The sequence below is a fragment of the Pinus tabuliformis genome, chromosome J, assembly GCF_031772625.1.
Source record: "Pinus tabuliformis cultivar Carrire ecotype Pingquan chromosome J, CPIR1, whole genome shotgun sequence".
Taxonomy (NCBI): Eukaryota; Viridiplantae; Streptophyta; class Pinopsida; order Pinales; family Pinaceae; genus Pinus; species Pinus tabuliformis.
The window spans coordinates 206,445,164-206,463,321 of NC_142295.1; the positions used below are offsets into that span (position 1 = coordinate 206,445,164).

The window sequence follows — 18,158 nt, forward strand, 5'->3', positions numbered from 1 at the left end:
TTTAAAGATAAAATAAAATTAGTATATTTTTAAACATAAATAAATATGACATTTATCATCTAACATAACCATGGCAACACTTCTTGTCGATGCAATAAGTTACATACAATGCAATGCTGAAACCATCCCCAACTCAATATTGACTATGGAATGTTAGATAAGGGAATCTTACCACTACTTTTGGGGTCTTCTCCCTTCCATCCAAGGAACACCTGACCCTGCCGAGGACGGTGCTTCGTCGGACGCCAAACACGAATGAAATGAGGCAAAATGTACCCAGTTTACGAAGGTAAATTGGTTTATATAGTCGATCCTCACCAAGATTATTATTGTTTGGGCGAAGAATCGAGTGTTGCTCCCATTCTAAAATTCTCTGTAAGACCATTGAAGGCCTCTGTTCCCATTGAAGGCAGCGGGGTTTGCTCTTGACAGCGTCACGGATTGACAGGGACTTGCTGGGGATCGAAGGTGGGAAGCGACCGGCGAGGAAATTCGCTGTTTGGTATCGTTAATTTGCAGAAAAACCCTGAGAACGGAGAGCCGAAATGCATGATTTTGATTAATGTCTCACCTAAAGAGGCCAATCAGCAGCATTAACAGCGGCAGTAATACGAACAATAACAACAACAATAATAATAGTGGGACAGGTTCGGCCATGAAGAAGCCCAAGGGACAGTCTGTTCTTTATTCATTCGATAAGAACGGTGTCCAGCATTATGTCTCTTCGGAGGACGCAATGTTGGTGGATCTCAAGAATGAAGGATCCTCGGCCTCCGCAACGGCCGCCAATTTGTCAAGAAAGAAGGCCACCCCCCCCCAGCCCGTCAAGAAATTGGTCATCAAACCCTTTAAAGGTAAAACCCTGTTCAAGGGTTTCTTTGAATTTTGGATATTTTCTTTTTCGGAAATCTTGTGCTGGATTCTGGTTCTTTTCGTTCCTTTTTGATGTATTCAGTGCACACGCTACAAAATTTGCGAATTCTCAAACAAAGCCCTTTAACAAAATCCTCAAACAGAGAATAAGATAAATACACACAGACTACTCCGATAACATCAATCTATTCTTGCAATTTGCATAAAACGGGAAGCTTTTACCAATGCAAGGTTTTGCGAGTAGCAGTTGGGGGGCGGGGGGAGATGTTGAGGGAGTAAGGTGACTACTCGGGCGCTGTTGCCAATTTACACAATCTGGAAAGTTTGGGTGTAGGAAGGGATTTAGGGTTACTGGTGAAATTGTAGAGGAGTTGCAAATAAAATACGGTGTTTGCAGATGGGGCTCTGTTCTTTTCATGATTACAGAATTCATGCAATGAAACGAGTTTTTTCATCTCTGCAACTGCGCTATGGAAGTGTAATGATAGAAACCTATGTTACCAGACAATTGACCAATAGGCCTGTTTCTCGTTCTTGTTTCCGTTACCATCTCGATACTACATTAGAATATTGCTGATCAATTTCAAATACATAATATATTCACGCATCTGGAGGGGTGTCGCATATCTCGTCCCTTGAAACCTTCTAGCACCGTTTCATTGCCGCTCTCCCCACCCCCCTTTTCATTATTGTCTCTTATTTCTGCAACACTGGCTGGAGCCATCTATCCCTGTATATGCGTTTGCCCGTGTCTGATGTAGATGCATCAAGCGGTCAATAGGCTAGAAAGTGTCTGTATTTGACTCGAAGAATTCCTTTAGTTACTTTGACCTCTGTGATGCAAATGAGGGAGGGGTCATATATCCCGGCCATGCCAGAACCTGGGCACCTAACAAGTATGAATAGTAGTTTGGTTTTAAACCTTGTATCTTTCAAAAGGAACGATAGTACTGTAATAGAGCTATGGATCAAGAAATCATGGTAGAGATGACTTTTTAAATACTATCTTCTTTGAATTTATATCTCCCATTTAAAAGTAGAGTGAAAACCAGGATCAATTACATAACATAACTAGGCTGGTTTCCAATGACTTCTCTCTCTCTCTCTCTTACACACGTGCAGAATAGTTTCAACAAGAACAAAAAGAAATATAAGTTCTCTCACAGGAAAATTGTTCAAAAGATAACATCTCCCAACGTCTCTGAAAATGTGTAGAGCTGTTACAGCCAATTCATACTTCAGAGTATTAGTTAAATTAAGGTGAATGAGACTTAAAGAGTTTTCCTGCCTTTTGAACCAGAAGTTGTTAAGTTTTGTTATGAATAATTGATGTTAACATTTATGAGACACTTTCTTCTTAGAGATAAGAGGTTTTAAATTTTAATTGCTCTGTTTGTTGTCAATAGCTTCTGCTAGCTTCCATTACAATATCTGAAGATAATGGGCAGTCCTAACCCATAAATCAATCAACAAACAACATGCAGAGTGGGAGACATAGATGGCAAGGTATTTTTGTCAGGCACCAAATTGGACAATCATAGACCCCAGGAGAGAAATGGTAAGTTCAAAAGTCATGATGCAAAACTGAAACACTAGCTACATCAATCTGGAGCTGAGAAGTGTGGCACTGCAGGAAGAATTTGAAAAAATTGCAAGTGTGCTTGATATTGAAAGTTCAATGCCAAAATTGCAGTACTGCAGTTCTGATCTATGATAAGATTTGTGCCAAGAATCCATGATAGACACAATAGGAACCCACTCTAGCATGGCAATTAAACATGTGGTATTGAAGGTTGTGAAGAGTACTGTGATTGCAGAAAATTTATGGAAGGCTATGGAGAAATGGATAAAGAAGCTGGAGTGGGAAGGTGTTAAATGCATGTCTATTGACCTGCTAATAGGAGAGGAGAGCGTTCATTTGCTATGGATTGCTAGAATAGCTTGGAGATGAGATTTTGAGTAGAGTTCTGAATAAAAGCAACACCAAGGAAGCTGGAATTTCAGAATTCCCAAAGTAGTTGATCTGAGGTTTTGATACTAACTGATATTAGTATGGTCAATAACAATGCAAAAACAAGAATGCGAATTATAAAAGAAGATTGTTGCAACTATGCATGATGTACACTCTATATTGTATTAGGTATTTATGAAAGCACAAAATTGGTGGAGAGTGATCATCTTTGGCCAAGATTTTCAGGGTCACGAAATAGAAATTAGAGTTAGGTGAGTGATCATTGTTGATCAAGTCATACATGAGATATTCACATTGAGGTGGGTGGGATACAAAATATAAAAATCCATTTCTACACATGTTTGGTCTAAGTACACTGGGAATTAGTGACCAAGTCTCATCATTACCTCCATTCCTTTCAGGATTGCCTCCAACAATAAGTTAAACATTGTGGATATTAAGTTAAAAAATAATGGCATATAATTAATGGGAAATAAAACAGCACACTAATGAGAATCTAAAATGCTATATTAAAAGTTGCAATTGCTAATCTGCTATCTTGCATATATATGATAAAGGATAAATGCTATGGTGAGAGATTAAAAGTACGTATTGTTACACCTCATTGTATGAGGTCTCACATTGTGATTTTCATCACATTGATGGGGTTTGCAATTGGTACTTATGGAGCATTTGGATGGATTTGAGGGCACACACCTTTATGGAGTGTCTTCTCTTCTTGATAATAGATTACTTGATTGAGATCTTTGGTGGAGTGGATTCAGTTCTCTATGGTGGATGGTCATCTTATGGTTTGGTGCCACTTTCATGCCTCTAGTTTATGGATCATCCAATTTACATATGGATGCTTGCTACTTTGTTAGGTTTTTTCTTTGAGCATCATGGTGTTATTTGTTTGTTTCTAGGAGAGGGTGTTCTACATGATCCCTTGTTATTGAGTGTGTGGTGGTGACTTACTTAATGTTTGACAAAGTTAACACCCTTCATATGTTTTTATTTCGCATGGTGCAGATTTGGTGTGGTGATACACTTTTCCTTGGTGGGATCTCCCTAGGTGATATAACTTTACATCTTTGTAGCATTGCTATCACCTAGGGGGGTATCTATTTGATGATGCAAATGCCCTTGTTGATGTTAATTTCCTAACCCCAACAACTTGGTTAATTACATCATAGTAGATCAGATCTATTGAATAAAAGATATGGCTAAGATTTTAACATGTAAACAAAATATAACAATGGAAGTAAATTAAAACACCATTCTTGTACAAATGCACACATAATTTCTACCCTTTAAATTTGTTTTTTCATTAATTAAAGTCTACAACATACAATGGCCCGCTTCTTTAGTTAATGTATCTCTAGGGAAAAATACCAATACATCAAAAACCTGGAATTAATTGAGCCGATCAAATCCTTGATTTGTCCTTTTGGTTTGCTATTTGATTTGGATCCTTCCCCTTGCTACCTCACACACTCTTCCTCAAACACTTCACACTTAGATGAAAGTCCTTCGCCCAATTAGTGAGATCTCATTTTCACAGTCTAGTGCTCAAGGTGTGTCTTCTCACTTAGCTAAGCATTCCTTTTATATGTTTGATTTATTGACCAAATCCACAACCCTAATCTCCATAGTGATTTAAGATTGAGATTAGATCTCATCGTCACTTGAGAATATAGGTTGAGATTCATCTAATTCACCAATGCCAATAACCTTTGAATTTCATTGGATAACTCACTATATCTTATGAAAGTCAACTACTTAGTCATTAAAGTAATTACTAAGATTAAAGGTCAGTTAGGTGACTTCCACATGGCTAAACACTTAGGATTGTGAAGAAGTACTTGCTTGAGCTACTAACATCAACAATCTCTCTTAGTGAAAAAGGTACTTTTGGAAGAGCCACTTGGAACTAGTTGTCCCTTCGGTCTTGGCACATTGCTCCATACCTCATCCTTCACCATGGCTTTCCTCCAAACCTTCTGGTTTGTTGCGTCTTCAATGATTTTACTCATTGGTGCCATGTAGTTCGAAGACTTCTTTGGAGGCTTGCTCTCGTTGAATGTGCTCTTAGGAGCCTCCACATGCACCTGTGTATCCCTCAATGTTTGGTCAAACCACTTGGGTGTCTTGACAAAACTTGAAGGCGCTATTGACTCCTCCCCACCTGAAGCTTGACTCCCTAAATTGGAAGCCTTCGCTTGCTACTCTACCTTTGGAGTCTCCTGCTCCTATTCCTTTGTCATTGCTTGTGGCAACTTATGAGACTTCCTAAATGCCAAGTTTTCCTTGAACTTAACATGCCTGTTGACATTTGTCTTCCTCTGTGCTAGTATGAAGATCCTGCAAGTGTTTTAGGTCTCACTATACCTAACAAATATCCCCTTCTATCTTGACGGACCCATCTTCGTCCTTTCTCCATGGGCACATGGATCTATATTGGAAAACCAAAGATCCTCATATTTTCTCTTTGGTGTCACCCCTATGAATATGTCCTTTGGATTCTTGTCCCCCAAGATATTGGGAGGATTCCTATTCTACACATATATTGCAGTGTTACATGCCTTGTCCCAAAGAAACATAGCTGACTCTTTATCATGTAGCGTACTTTTGCAGAATCAGTGATGGGCTGATTCATTCTCTCGACAACCCATTTTATTGAGGGTTGTATGACACTGTCATCTCCCTCTTTATTCCTGCCATTGTTTTAAGATTCGGTTGAACCGACTTCGAAACGGTCGAGCCAGACCGAGTCAAAGCCTGGCCGGGTCGGCTCGGTGGCCAGCGCGGTTCGGCCGGTCGGGTTGTTACTGAGCTGGCTGAGCTTGAGCTAACTCGGCTAGCTCGGTGGGTGCGGCTGAAAAGTGGCTTTTTTGTTGTTGTGTGATTTTTTGAGGACCCCAAAGCCCATTCTTATATGCCTTTGGGTTCTTTGGGGTCCATTTCCCTCTCCCAAATCCTATAAAAGCTACTCGACCCCTCTCATTTCCTCACAACCATCTCATTGCATTTGAGTGAGAATTTGTGAGGAGTTGTGGAGTTTGTTTTTGGAGTGTTATTTCCTCACAACCATCTCATTGCATTTGAGTGAGAATTTGTGAGGAGTTGTGGAGTTTGTTTTTGGAGTAGCAGTGAGGAGTCTTGGGCAAGCATTTGTGCAGGAGTGAGGAGCTTCTTGGGTAGCCATTGGAGCAACATTGAGGAGTTGGATTGTTGGAGCAACTTTGAGGAGGCAGTTTGTGTTTAGGTATTTTTTTCACTTCTAAAAATTTGTTTTTGCTTATTTATTTTTTTTGTGCAAATCTAGAAATTGAAAAGAGTGTTTTTTGTGAAAGAATGTACATTGAAACAATGCTATTTTTTTTGTTTTCCTTTTCAGAATTTTTCCTTTCATTTCCAAGTCAAAAAATGGCTCCTAGAGTGAAAGATGCTGCTTGGGCATATGCTGAAATGGTTGATAGTCAAATGCATCGCAAATTTTTCCATAGAAAAATTAAGGATGGTCCTGGGGGCATTAATAGGTTGAAACAACACTTGGCAGGGATTAGAGGCCAAATTAATACATGTGAATCACCACAAATTGGGGAGATTAGGAAGGAGTTGTTAAATAGATTTGAGAAGTTTCAAGAAGAAAAAGCTAGGCAAAAAGAAATAGAGGCTAAAATTGGGAGGAAGAGGAGTATACAAAAAATGATGGCCACCAACCCCTATTTTGATTTCGAGGGTTCTTCTTCTATCCCTTGTACTGATGCATCCAACCCATTTCACTATGTTCCTCCCTATTTGGAGTCTATTCAAGAAAAGGGTAAGGGTAAAATGAAAAAGAAGGGTGATATGAATATCAAAAGTTATTTAACTGTCACACCCTCCTCTCCATCAGATGCACATGGTCTTGAAGTTAGTAGAACTTTGTAACCCACTTTAGATGACCATTGGAAGAAAGAATTGAGGGAGATTTCTTGTGATTACATATGTAGATGGCGGTATGATGCTGATATCCCCTTCAATGCTTCTTGTTAACCATATTTTGAGCCTATGTTTGATGCCATATTTGCTGCTGGAAAAGGCTTCAAAGGCCCTACTATGCATGAGTTAAGGGGGTATCATTTGCAGAAAGAAATTTCCTCCATTAATGAGTATTTGAAAGATTTCAAAAACTCATGGGCAAAAACAGGATGTACCATCATGTTAGATGGATGGACTGATCAAAGGAATCGTACCATCATAAACTTTCTTATCTTCTGTCCACAGGGAACCATGTTTCTAAAATCAGTTGATGCATCTGATAGGGTGAAAGATGGACACTTGTTTTTTCAACTATTGGATGAGGTTGTTGACGAGGTGGGGGTGGCTAATGTTGTCCAAGTCATCATAGATAATGCCTCTAAGAGTCTAACCATGTTCTTGCTAGTAAACTGTTAGAGGAAAAATACAAAACCATCTTTTGGACCCCATGTGCTGCACATTGCATAGACCTCATGCTTGAGGATATTGGCAAATTAGATTGGGTCAAAAACATTGTAGATCATGCCAAAAGCATAACAAGATTTGTCTACAATCATTCATGGATTTTGAGCCTTATGAGAAGACACACAAGGGGTAGGGGTATTATTAGGCCTGCCATCACTAGATTTGCAACTCATTTTTTGACATTGCAATCTATGCTTTCACAACATAGAAACTTGCAAAAATATTTTCCAGTGATGAATGGAATCAAAGCCAGTGGTCTCTCAAATAGGAAGGCAAAGAATTGAAAAAGAAAGTTAAAGAAGAAATATTTTGGAGAAAGGCAACAGAGATTGTGAAGGTTGCTGAGCCACTGGTTAAGGTGTTGCGGTTGGTGGATGGGGAAATATTAGATATGGGCTTCATTTATGAGGTAATGGATCAAGAAAAGGAGCAAATAAAGAGGGCATACAAGGATCAAGTGGCTAAGTATGGGCCCATTTGGGCAATCATTGATGAAAGCTGGAACAATCAACTCCATTGCTCTATACATGCAGTTAGGTATTTTTTGAACCCACGGTATCATTATAAAGCTTTGGCGGTAGGAGCTTTGAGTGGGGAGGTTAGAGATGGATTGATTGATTGCATTGATCGCATGAATCCATTGGAGTGTGATCAGCTAGAGATACACCGATAGATCACAACATTCAGTAAAGCCATAGCTACCTTTGGGGAAGAACCTAGTAAAGATTGCAAGGGGAGGAGATAAGCTAGGTAAACAAAAATTTCAATTTTCAAATTCTTAATACTTATTTTGTTAAATTGTTTATAATTTGAAAGTTGGATATAATTTGTTGAAAGTTGAAACTTGAGCTAACTCATTACACTACTATGTTTTTTGCAGCACAATGGTGGGAGGCTTTTGGTAGCCATTGTCCTCAATTGCAGAAGTTTGCAATTCGTATTTTGAGTCAAACTTGTAGTGCTACTGGGTGTGAGTGCAATTGGTCTGTCTTTGAGAGGATTCACACAAAGAAGAGAAACCATTTGGATAAAAAATGGTTAAATAACCTAGTTTATGTCCAATACAACCTTTGGCTCAAACACAACCAATTGCTGAACAAAAGTCCTGATTCAGATCCCATTGTGTTGGAAGATATTGATCCAACATCAGATTGGGTAGTGGAGAGTCATCCAGTAGAGTTTGATTTTGATGAGGATCTTGATTTGGATGTACAGGTGGTGGCATCACTTGAAGAAAATGTTCAGTTGAATGCAGATCCACTTGTACCATCCTCAGGCCCAGCCCCAAGTCCTCTAATTGCAGGTGATTCCTTTGCTCAGCCACGACGGAAGCGCATATCTCGTCTATCGCAGTGTCCAACTGTTGCACAACCTGCTAGTGCTACCACTACTACAGTTGCAGTTGGAGATGATGATGATGAGGAGCCATGGGTTTCCTTGCCTGACTCTGGTTCAGAGGTTGAGCCAGATGACGTTGGCTCCTCTAGCAGTAGCCAGTAGTACTGGTCAATGGTGACTAGTGATGTTTCACAGTTTACTTTTGTTGTAGAGGCCATTTCTAGCCTCCTTGGTTATGTGTTTTTTTTTTTAATCTCTATATCATCATCATGTATGTATTGGACAGTGCACTGGGTGTCATTTTAATATAATGAATATATTCATGAGCCTACTTTGATCATATGTTGTCTTCTATCTATATTCTAAAGCTTTGTGTTTGGAAACATGAATGAAAATCTTTGAAATTAATAAAATATGTTTTAAAAATAAATAAATATTTAATGTATTTTTTATAACAATCGAGTCTTTGAAATCAAATTGGTCGAGTTGATACCGAGTTGGAGTTGGAGTTTTAAAACATTGATTCCTGCCTCCTTGCATAATCCTTGAAGTTGATGGATGTGTATCCCCCCCCCCCCCCCCCCAAATTATTTGATCTTAAGACCTTGATCTTCTTGTCTGTCTGGTTCTCCACTTAGGCCTTGAACTCTCAGAATCCATTGAAGACCTCTTCCTTGGTCTTCATGAAGGAGATCAAAGTTTTCTTGGAATAGTGACCAGTCAATGTGACGTAGTCCTGTGCTCCTTGTATAGTTGCGACTAGTATCAGTCCCCACACATTTGAGTGAATAAGATCCCAAATCCCCTTGGGCCTAGTTTCACTGTCTGGAAAGGTAACCTTGGCATTCTTGCCAAGTGCACACCCTCTACAGATGCCCTCAGGATCAACAACACCCTGTAGTGTAAGTGTCCCACCCTACTTTGCCACAACTCACAGAGGTTGTCACTGTCATGTACCAATGCCTGAATAGGTTTGCCCATCAAATTGTATAAGTTGCCCTTGACTTATTCACTTAGCCTTCTACATTATCTAGTTATATACATGTTTATGAGGCTGTCCTATTATTGTATCTTTCTTTACTTCATTTTATCCTAGATTTAGCTTTGGGATTTTCTAGGAGTTGCATTTACACTGCTACATTGTACTTGTATTGGTTTTATTTTTGTCCCATTGATCAATTTATGGTCATTCGTTGGACATTAATAAAATTATCTTATTTTATCTTATCTGTAACATGGATAACCATTGTTGCGTTTGGGCGAGACTCCTATGGACGAATGAGCACCTATCCATTCTTGAACATGACTACATATCTCTTGTCTTCAAACACTGAGACTATGAGCAAGTTTTTCTTTAGTCATGGTACATCCAATATGTTTTTAGCTTCCAACGTCCTTCTGATTCTAGTCGGAAATACATAGTTCCAACACACTTCATTGCATACTTGGCATCATTGCCAAGATCCACATGTAAATCTCAATCTCTCTTTGTCAGACTGCTCAATATTTCATGTGCCTTTGTCATATGGTGTGATGCACCACTAGCCAAGTACGAAGCACTCTTAGTGATGATGTTGGTAGATAGACATGAGACAAATTAGAAGTCCTTCTTGCACTTCACTGCAAACTCATCAAGATGCACCTCTATTGTTGCTTCTTTTTTCTACGATTGTCCCCTCCCCTTCTTCTTCTCCAAGCACTGTGTTGCATAGTGCCCATTCTTGTGGTAGATGAAGCACTTGAGCTTGCTCAAGTCCTCCTCCTTTGGTTGAGAGGTTTCTCCCTCATTATTACCATTAGAACCCTTCCCTTTGCCCTTCTTTGTCAAATTGACCAGGCCTGGGTTCTCCACTCCATTTCCTTGCTTAACAGACGTAGACTCCTCCCGAGTCCATTTCTAGATGTAGTCATTTTAAAGTCTCTCCTAATTGGCAACTTTCTCTTGAGTGTAGATTCTCTTCACCAATGGTTCTGATGACTTGGGAAAACCATTCAATGCCACATTTATGAGCTCTATGTCCTCCACATTCTCCCCAATCTCTGCAAGTTGATATTGTGTCTAGTTGATCATCATGAAGTAACTCGTAACATTTTCAAGCCTTGACATGTGGATGGATCTGAGCTTGTTTCTCAAGAACTTCTTCATGTTCATGGTGTCATTTTGGAATAGGTCCACTAGAGCTTTGAACATCTCCTTCGTTGTCTTCTTTTTTGCCAAGTGAGGGATCAAATTATCCTTCATGGTAACCATGATGACTTGCTAAGTTCTAATGTCCTTTTCATGGGCTAACAACTGTGTTGGATTTGTTGGTAATTGAATCTCCTTATCAACAATCTCGTCAGGGTCACTTTCTTTCAACAACAAAGTAACCCTTGCCTTTCAGGGCAGGAAGTTAGATGCTCCATCCAACCTATCCTCAAATCTCAAATTGGTTGTTGCCATCTCTAGATCTAATAATTTTTCTGCTTTATGCTATGACTTTCTAGCATCCATAAGAAAAGAAATAAAGTTGTTTGTTTGTAGATTTTCTAAGGCTTCTTTTGGATTTATGTTTTGGCCCTTTGAAACACCCACAAAAAATTATTTTTCACCAAACTTTTGATCAATATGGTCTCCCTTTCTCTATGAAGAGTGACCTTCGCCAATCACTTCTAGCCTTATGCTGTGCAACTAGGCAACTTTTCTTGCCCATGTACCTGGATTTTGTTACTTGTACTCTTCTTAATCATTGTGTGTACGAGGCCGTCCCCTGTTACTATTGTAGCTTTACTGTATTCGTGCATATTGCCTTCATATGATTGTACTTCCCGTGTCCTGCTGTTGATGTATGGTATAGGTCTCTTGCACATTGTTTGTTGTTGGCGGTCACCACTGTACGATGGCTATTATAATTTCTTTGTGTGTCTGACACACAACTGCCGTTTTTCATCACTTGAGCCGTCATACGACTGCATACATAATTACTTGGCGACTAGTACTCGTGTGGGCAACGACTATCCTTATCTGCTTGTACTATACAACGTGATGTCTTAGGTGTGGCTCTAGCAATTTTCTTTAGCAGCTTGTGCCCTTCGTGCAACATTTTTGACCCACGACCGCATGTCCATCCACCCTCAACTTGTCACCTTGTGACATGCTGACGACTCACTTTCCTTTGGTGACTCTTTCTCTGTCAGTGGCGGTCCTTTAAACTTTTATTGTATTTTTGTCTTACCTCTGCCGCCTCTGAAGCATGCATCCTATAATCACTTGTGTGCGCAACTCCTCGGTGTAGAGACTTAAACTTTTATGCTTGGTTGTGTCTACATATGGCTTGATTCGTACAACTATGCTTATGTATGTTACTTGTACGATTGATTCTTCTTGTTCTACATATGGCTTGATTCGTACAACTTTGATTCTTTATGTTACAACTTTGATTCTGTATGTTACTCGTATGACCAATTCATTGTGCAATTCTTAGAGATTGGTCTTCAGAGGTTGTGCTTTGATACCATGTTAATTTCCTAACCCTAACAACGTTGGTTAATTACTTCCTAGTAGATTAGGTCTACTGAATAAAAAATACATGACTGATGTTTTAAAACAAACAAAATATAACAATGGAAGTAAATTAAAACACCAATCTCATACACATGCACAAATAATTTCTCCTCTTTAAATCTGTTGTTTCATTAATTAAAGTCTATAACATACAAGGGCCCCCTTCTTGGGATAATGACCCTGTAAGGAAAAATATCAATACAACAAGACCCTGGAATTGATCTAGTTGATTTGTCTTTCCACTCTACTGGTTGATTTGGATCCCTTCCCTTATTGTCGCTTGCACTCTTCCTTGAACCTTGCACACTTTGATGGAGTCGTTCTTCACCCAATCACTGAGATGTCACTCTGACACTCTGACTGTGTCTTGGCTCAAGATGTGTCTCCTCCCTTAACTTAACAACCTTTCTTTTATAAGTTTGAGTTATTGACTGAATCCACAACCCTAATATCTAAAGTCATTGACGGTTGAGATTAGATCTCAACATCACTTGAGATCAATGGTTGAGATTTCATCTAATTCAGTAATGCAAATAAACTTTGCATTTCATTAGATTAACTCACTATATCTTATAAAAGTCAATTATTTAATAATTGAAGTAATTTCTAAGGTTAAAGGTCAATTAGGCGACTTCCCCACACCTAGGCACTTAGGCCTGTGCGGAAGTACTCACTCGAGCTACTAACATCAACAATTGATGTCTATTATTTCTCGAATTTGAGTTAGAGGGGAGTAGTACATGGGCTTTCATGGTGATATAATACTTTCCTAAAGCTTTGTTGATGTGATATTGATGTAGTAGTCCCTTGGTGGTGGTGCGCCCTAGGGTCAAGCCTTATTTCTTTTATAGTGGCTTAACTTGGTACTATGATGGGGTTTTGGTTTGTAGACAACTTTATGTAACATGGTACAATTCTTCGATGGAATGCACCCCTTCTTTGCTACACATGTTGAGGTAGATCATCAATATTTATTATTATTTTGCTTGAGTGGAGAGGCCATCTCCATTGTCTTGGAGTTTGTTGGGTTGCATGTGGATCTATGGCATGGTGGGGCATTATTTAATGATTTTTTGGAGGTTGGCACACTTTTCTAGGGCACATCTTTATGGAGTTAGTTGAGTGCATTTGAATGATTACTATATTGTTGTTGACTCCTTACACAAGTTTTGAGGAGTTGTAATCACCATCGAACATATTTTGTTATTCATTGGGGAAGTGGTTACACATTGGAGAAAGAGCTTGAGAGGAATCTTTCTACTTTGGGAGGTTGTTGAAGGTCCCAAGGTTGTTGACTTGTCTTACATGTGAAGCACTCCACTTATTGAAGGCATCTTGCATACTTATCTATGTATAATTTGGAGTGGCCTACTTTGGAGTTCACATGTAGAAAGGAGTTCCTTGTTGACTTGGTTCTTGCACACCTTTCCACACTTCCCACATGTGATGGGACATACTACCCATGGAGATCCATATGTGCTTCATGGAGGATACTTAATGCACACGTGATCATGCAGCTTGTGGACCACACTAACTATTTTGAGGAGGTGGTTGAAGAGTGCTCTCTTGGTGAGGGATTATATTATGTTCTTATCTCATGCATCTTGGAGGGCACACTTGGAGAATTTTTCTCGGTGGACCATGGAGCACACTCCCTTATGTTATGGAGTATTTTAATGTACTTCTAATTGTGCATCTTGGAGTGTGCTCTTGATGTGGACATTTTTAGCATCTTAACATGGTCAAAATCTTATCTCTAGTGATGCACCCTCTCTCTTGGAGGTTTGTATTTCACATTACTTCATTAATTTTAGACAGTGTGACTTCTCTTGGAGAGAATGGAGACTAGGGATCATAGTTGACAAGTCAACCTTGATGGTGATGAGACCTAACTACAATATTTTATTTTTGTTTGACTTGTCATAGAGTTAGGAAAATATTGTATTTTATTGAGAAAGGATTAAGCTTCCTCTATAAAAGGATTTTTCTTTACATTCATAGTAGATGGGGGGATTTGGAACATGGAGAGACTGAGAAGTGATAGGAGAATAGGAGTTTGGAGTCGAAGGTCAATGTTGGGCTTCTTTGTATATCAAACATGAAAACTTAATGAAGAAGTGAGCTATTGCTTTATTTTGTTGTATGGGCTTGTTATGCTCTTTTGTTGTTAATGTGTTGAGAAAACTACCTTTCTATCATGCTAATGTGTAAGCCTATCCATTTACAAGTAAAGCAATATGAGGAGGTTCTCCCTCTTGTTTTTCTTGCTGTTTTATTTCTCCGGTGTTATCCATCTTCTATCAAACTAGTTGCTGATTGGAATCATAATGCATCCATAAAAGCAATACCTTAATATTTGTGGGATGAGTGGCAAATCCAACCCTTCAAGACTAGTTTCCACAGCAAATACACTTAAAGTTATTTGTATCAAACTTAGCTCTTTTTACCTGGAGTACATAATTAAATTATGAATGTACCAAAACTAGTTATTTTTTCTAAATAAGTTGAATGCACCAAATTAGGCTTTTCTACCATATATCCTATCTTAAAATAGTTGATTGTTGCAAATTGACTCTTTCATTCATGCGGTATTTCATGATTCCATTGGTCCCATAGGTTGATAGGCACTGGTCTCCTAACATATCATTTCATTCCTTGTCACCTTCTTCTTCCCATTTTTTCCCCATATCCCTGCCCTCATTTCCATTTCCTTATACTAAAACCTTTGTTAATGCTTACTTTTCAAACTTCGCTTTGAGCCTCCATTTTATAGTCTTAACAATCCTGCCTCAGGGAAACCCCCTTTGCATTGGAGAAGAGCCAACCTATAGTGCGGGGAAGAGCTGCTGAAGTGACAATTGGCAATCTTCTTGGATTCCACAAAGCTATCAGCTTGGGGCTTGGAACTTTACACTTTTATGTTATAACACATACTAAGGATTATGCCAAAGAGAATGGAATCACTTGAGTAGTTTCAAGTAAGAATAATTTTGAAGTGAAGTAGAGCAAAGGGGACGGCAATGTTTTTAAATTTTTGGATCACCATGGCCTTTGGGTGTTGCAGATCTTATGGGTTAGCGGTGAAACTGGCCTATAGTCATTTCTTCTTTTCTCTCGTCTGGCTTGAGAATGCTTCTAAATCATTCTTTTCAAAAGCAGCTTTAGAAGTTGTAAAACAAATGGGTCCGTAACATTGCTTGCCTTTATACATTGTCTTGTCTAGACTGGAGATTTTGCTATGTGTTTGAGAATTTTATGTCACACCGTCATATGAATAATCCTTTTAAGTTGCACCTTATTTAATTGTGTTCTTTAGTTGCATTCTGTTTGTGTCTATGCATTTTGCAGTATTTAATGAAGTGGTTCTAAGATTGTAATCCTATATTTTGGTGTTTGTAGAGAAGCCAAAGATACCCTCTAATTTTGAAGAGGTTACATGGGAAAAACTTAAAGAAGCTGTTAATGCCATTCATATGAAGCAACCAGTATCCTGCAGCCTGGAGGAACTTTATCAGGTACGGAATGCTCTTCACATGGTCTACTTTCAGGACTACAACAGATTTATTACATTTAAAACTTACTGACCTTGACATCAATTGTGTTTTAATTGTTGTCATAGGCTGTAGAGGACCTTTGTTTGCACAAAATGGCAGGCAACCTTTACAGTCGGCTTCAGCAAGAATGTGAGGCACATATTGCTGACACATTACAGTCTTTAGTTGGGCAGAGTCCTGATCCCCTAGTATTTCTGTCACTTGTTGAAAAATGTTGGCAAGATCTTTGTGATCAAATGCTAATGATTCGAAGCATAGCTCTATATCTTGATCGTACATATGTTATACAAACTGCAAATATTCGTTCTCTTTGGGACATGGGATTGCAATTATTCCGCAAGCATCTGTCGCTATGTACAGAAGTTGAGCATAAGACAGTTACTGGCCTTTTGAGATTGATTGAGAAGGAGAGGTAAGTTTTGTCAACTATGACGATTCTTTTATGTATGAATGTTCTGTAATTCGTAATAATGTTGTAGTTTCTAGTTTTTAAACAATGAATGAAAATGATGGAAGCTCTCTCTTTCCTGCTTGTTTGTGTGAAAATGATGGAAGCTCTCGCTTCCCTACTTGTTTGAATTTGCTCTCTATGTGTTAAATATGTTGGGATGCCCATTTCTGGCCTACTTTGATGGTAAGTTTTACTTCAACTATGATGACACTTTTATTCTTGTATGTTCTGTAATTTTCATTCATATTGTAGTTTCTAGTTTTTAAACAGTGAAATAAAATAATGGAAGCTTTCCATTTCGTTTTTGTTTGAATTTGTACTATATGCATTAAATGTTTTGCTGTTATTTTATGTTTCTCCTTGATTTGTAAGAGTTTATTCCCGTCACTCAACGAAAGAGCATTACTTAAGCAGCTCAAAAGATTTTGGAAGGTGGAATATGAAAGTCAAAGTACCCGCTGGGAGTATGTTTAGTTATGGGAGTATTTTGAAAGTGAGAGCTACTTCCCATTTGAAGGGTGGGATTTTTCCATTTGGTAGCACCTTGGGATGGCATAGCCTTGAATGACGAGGTTCAAATGAGGCTTTTCATTGCCTTTCACTCCTTTTATCACAGAGGGAAGTGATTGATTGATTTCGTCAAATATATCACATTGAAAACTTCTGTTAATGAAGCTTAAAGGAAACAACATTATGAAGCATATGAGTATGTCAGACTTTGGAGTGGAAGCTAAAGGAAATAAGAAACATTTAAAACCTAAACAATCTGCTTGGTGGTGCTATTACCAGAGTTTTTAAGCCTTTTGCAGTGTTATTATCGAATATTATTTTGTTCAGGCTCTGCAGAATTCATGAAGCCTGCCTAGATGAAGGTTTAGATGGTTGAAATCAAGCAAGGCATGAAATATTGGTTGAGAGCTGAAATGTTACTGGAGGGGATTACTGACCTTATAGGAAAGACAAATCTGTGAAGAGGAACTAAGTGACAAATTGGAAATCAAAATATTGTCTAACATTAAAAGGCCTTTTCCATGTTATAAGATCCTCCTCCATAGACATTATTTCACATTTTATTAACATACTATATATGTATTTGTTTCCTGCATTTTTATTTTCTAGTCATGATAACGATGAAGGGTTGATTGGGTTTACCATAATGATAATGGTGTGAGGGTGGTTGGGTTTACCAGTATCCAGCCATGATAATATTCAGAAGATCATAACAGAGGGGTGGTTGGGTCTCCCAATGGAGCAAATATTTTTAAGATCAGTAAATGAATTTTATTGCTGTGGTTATGCAAGTTGTTACTACATGCCAACAAGAGAGAAGTCAAATAGTATTAAGATCAGTAAATGAATTTTATTGTTCCAGATAATGCGAGTTATTAATGCATGCAGGCAAGAAATAAAAATAACGATGGATTCTTATGGTTGTCAAAATACGGTGACAGAATTTTCTGCCTTGGCTTTTTCTCTATGTCGAGTTCCAATTTTCATTTTAAAGTTATTTATGGCAACAGAAATAATGGCATTTAAAATTATGTAAATCTATTGGTATTGTGTTTAACTTGAAGTGTGTATTATTTTTCCTACAAATGGTAGTAACCTTGAAATACACCACCTCATTTGGATGTTTCTAGTTCAAGAATTATGGGCTTTCGTTATGTTTATGTTTAGTTTTTGAATGAATCCGAGATGATGAATTGTGGCTCCAGAAATTACTTTTTAAACAATAAAGGAATTTGGAAATTTTAATGAAGTCAATATTCAGAGTTGGCCAGGAAAGTGTTTGCAAGAACATATAAGGAACAATGATATTAAGAATTCGGCCTTTGGAAAGGAATTGTAACAACAAACAAGAAATTGTAATTTGCAACATGCCTCAATCAGGGCTGAAAGTAGTTAGAAAATAAAAAACAGGGAACTTCAATCTGGATCCCAAAATATCAAAGTCAA

General features: G+C 38.3%; 1 protein-coding gene across 1 annotated transcript in view; it reads left to right on the forward strand.

The window, feature by feature from the left end:
- The first annotated feature begins 207 nt into the window (after nt 1-207).
- LOC149226406 (cullin-4-like) overlaps nt 208-18,158 on the forward strand; it is an 87,023-nt gene continuing 69,072 nt past the window's right edge. The window contains exons 1-3 of the mRNA XM_089377481.1: nt 208-854; nt 15,597-15,712; nt 15,817-16,163. Coding sequence (XP_089233607.1) covers nt 563-854; nt 15,597-15,712; nt 15,817-16,163 — 755 coding nt within the window. The 5' untranslated portion in view covers nt 208-562. The remainder of the gene's footprint in view (nt 855-15,596; nt 15,713-15,816; nt 16,164-18,158) is intronic.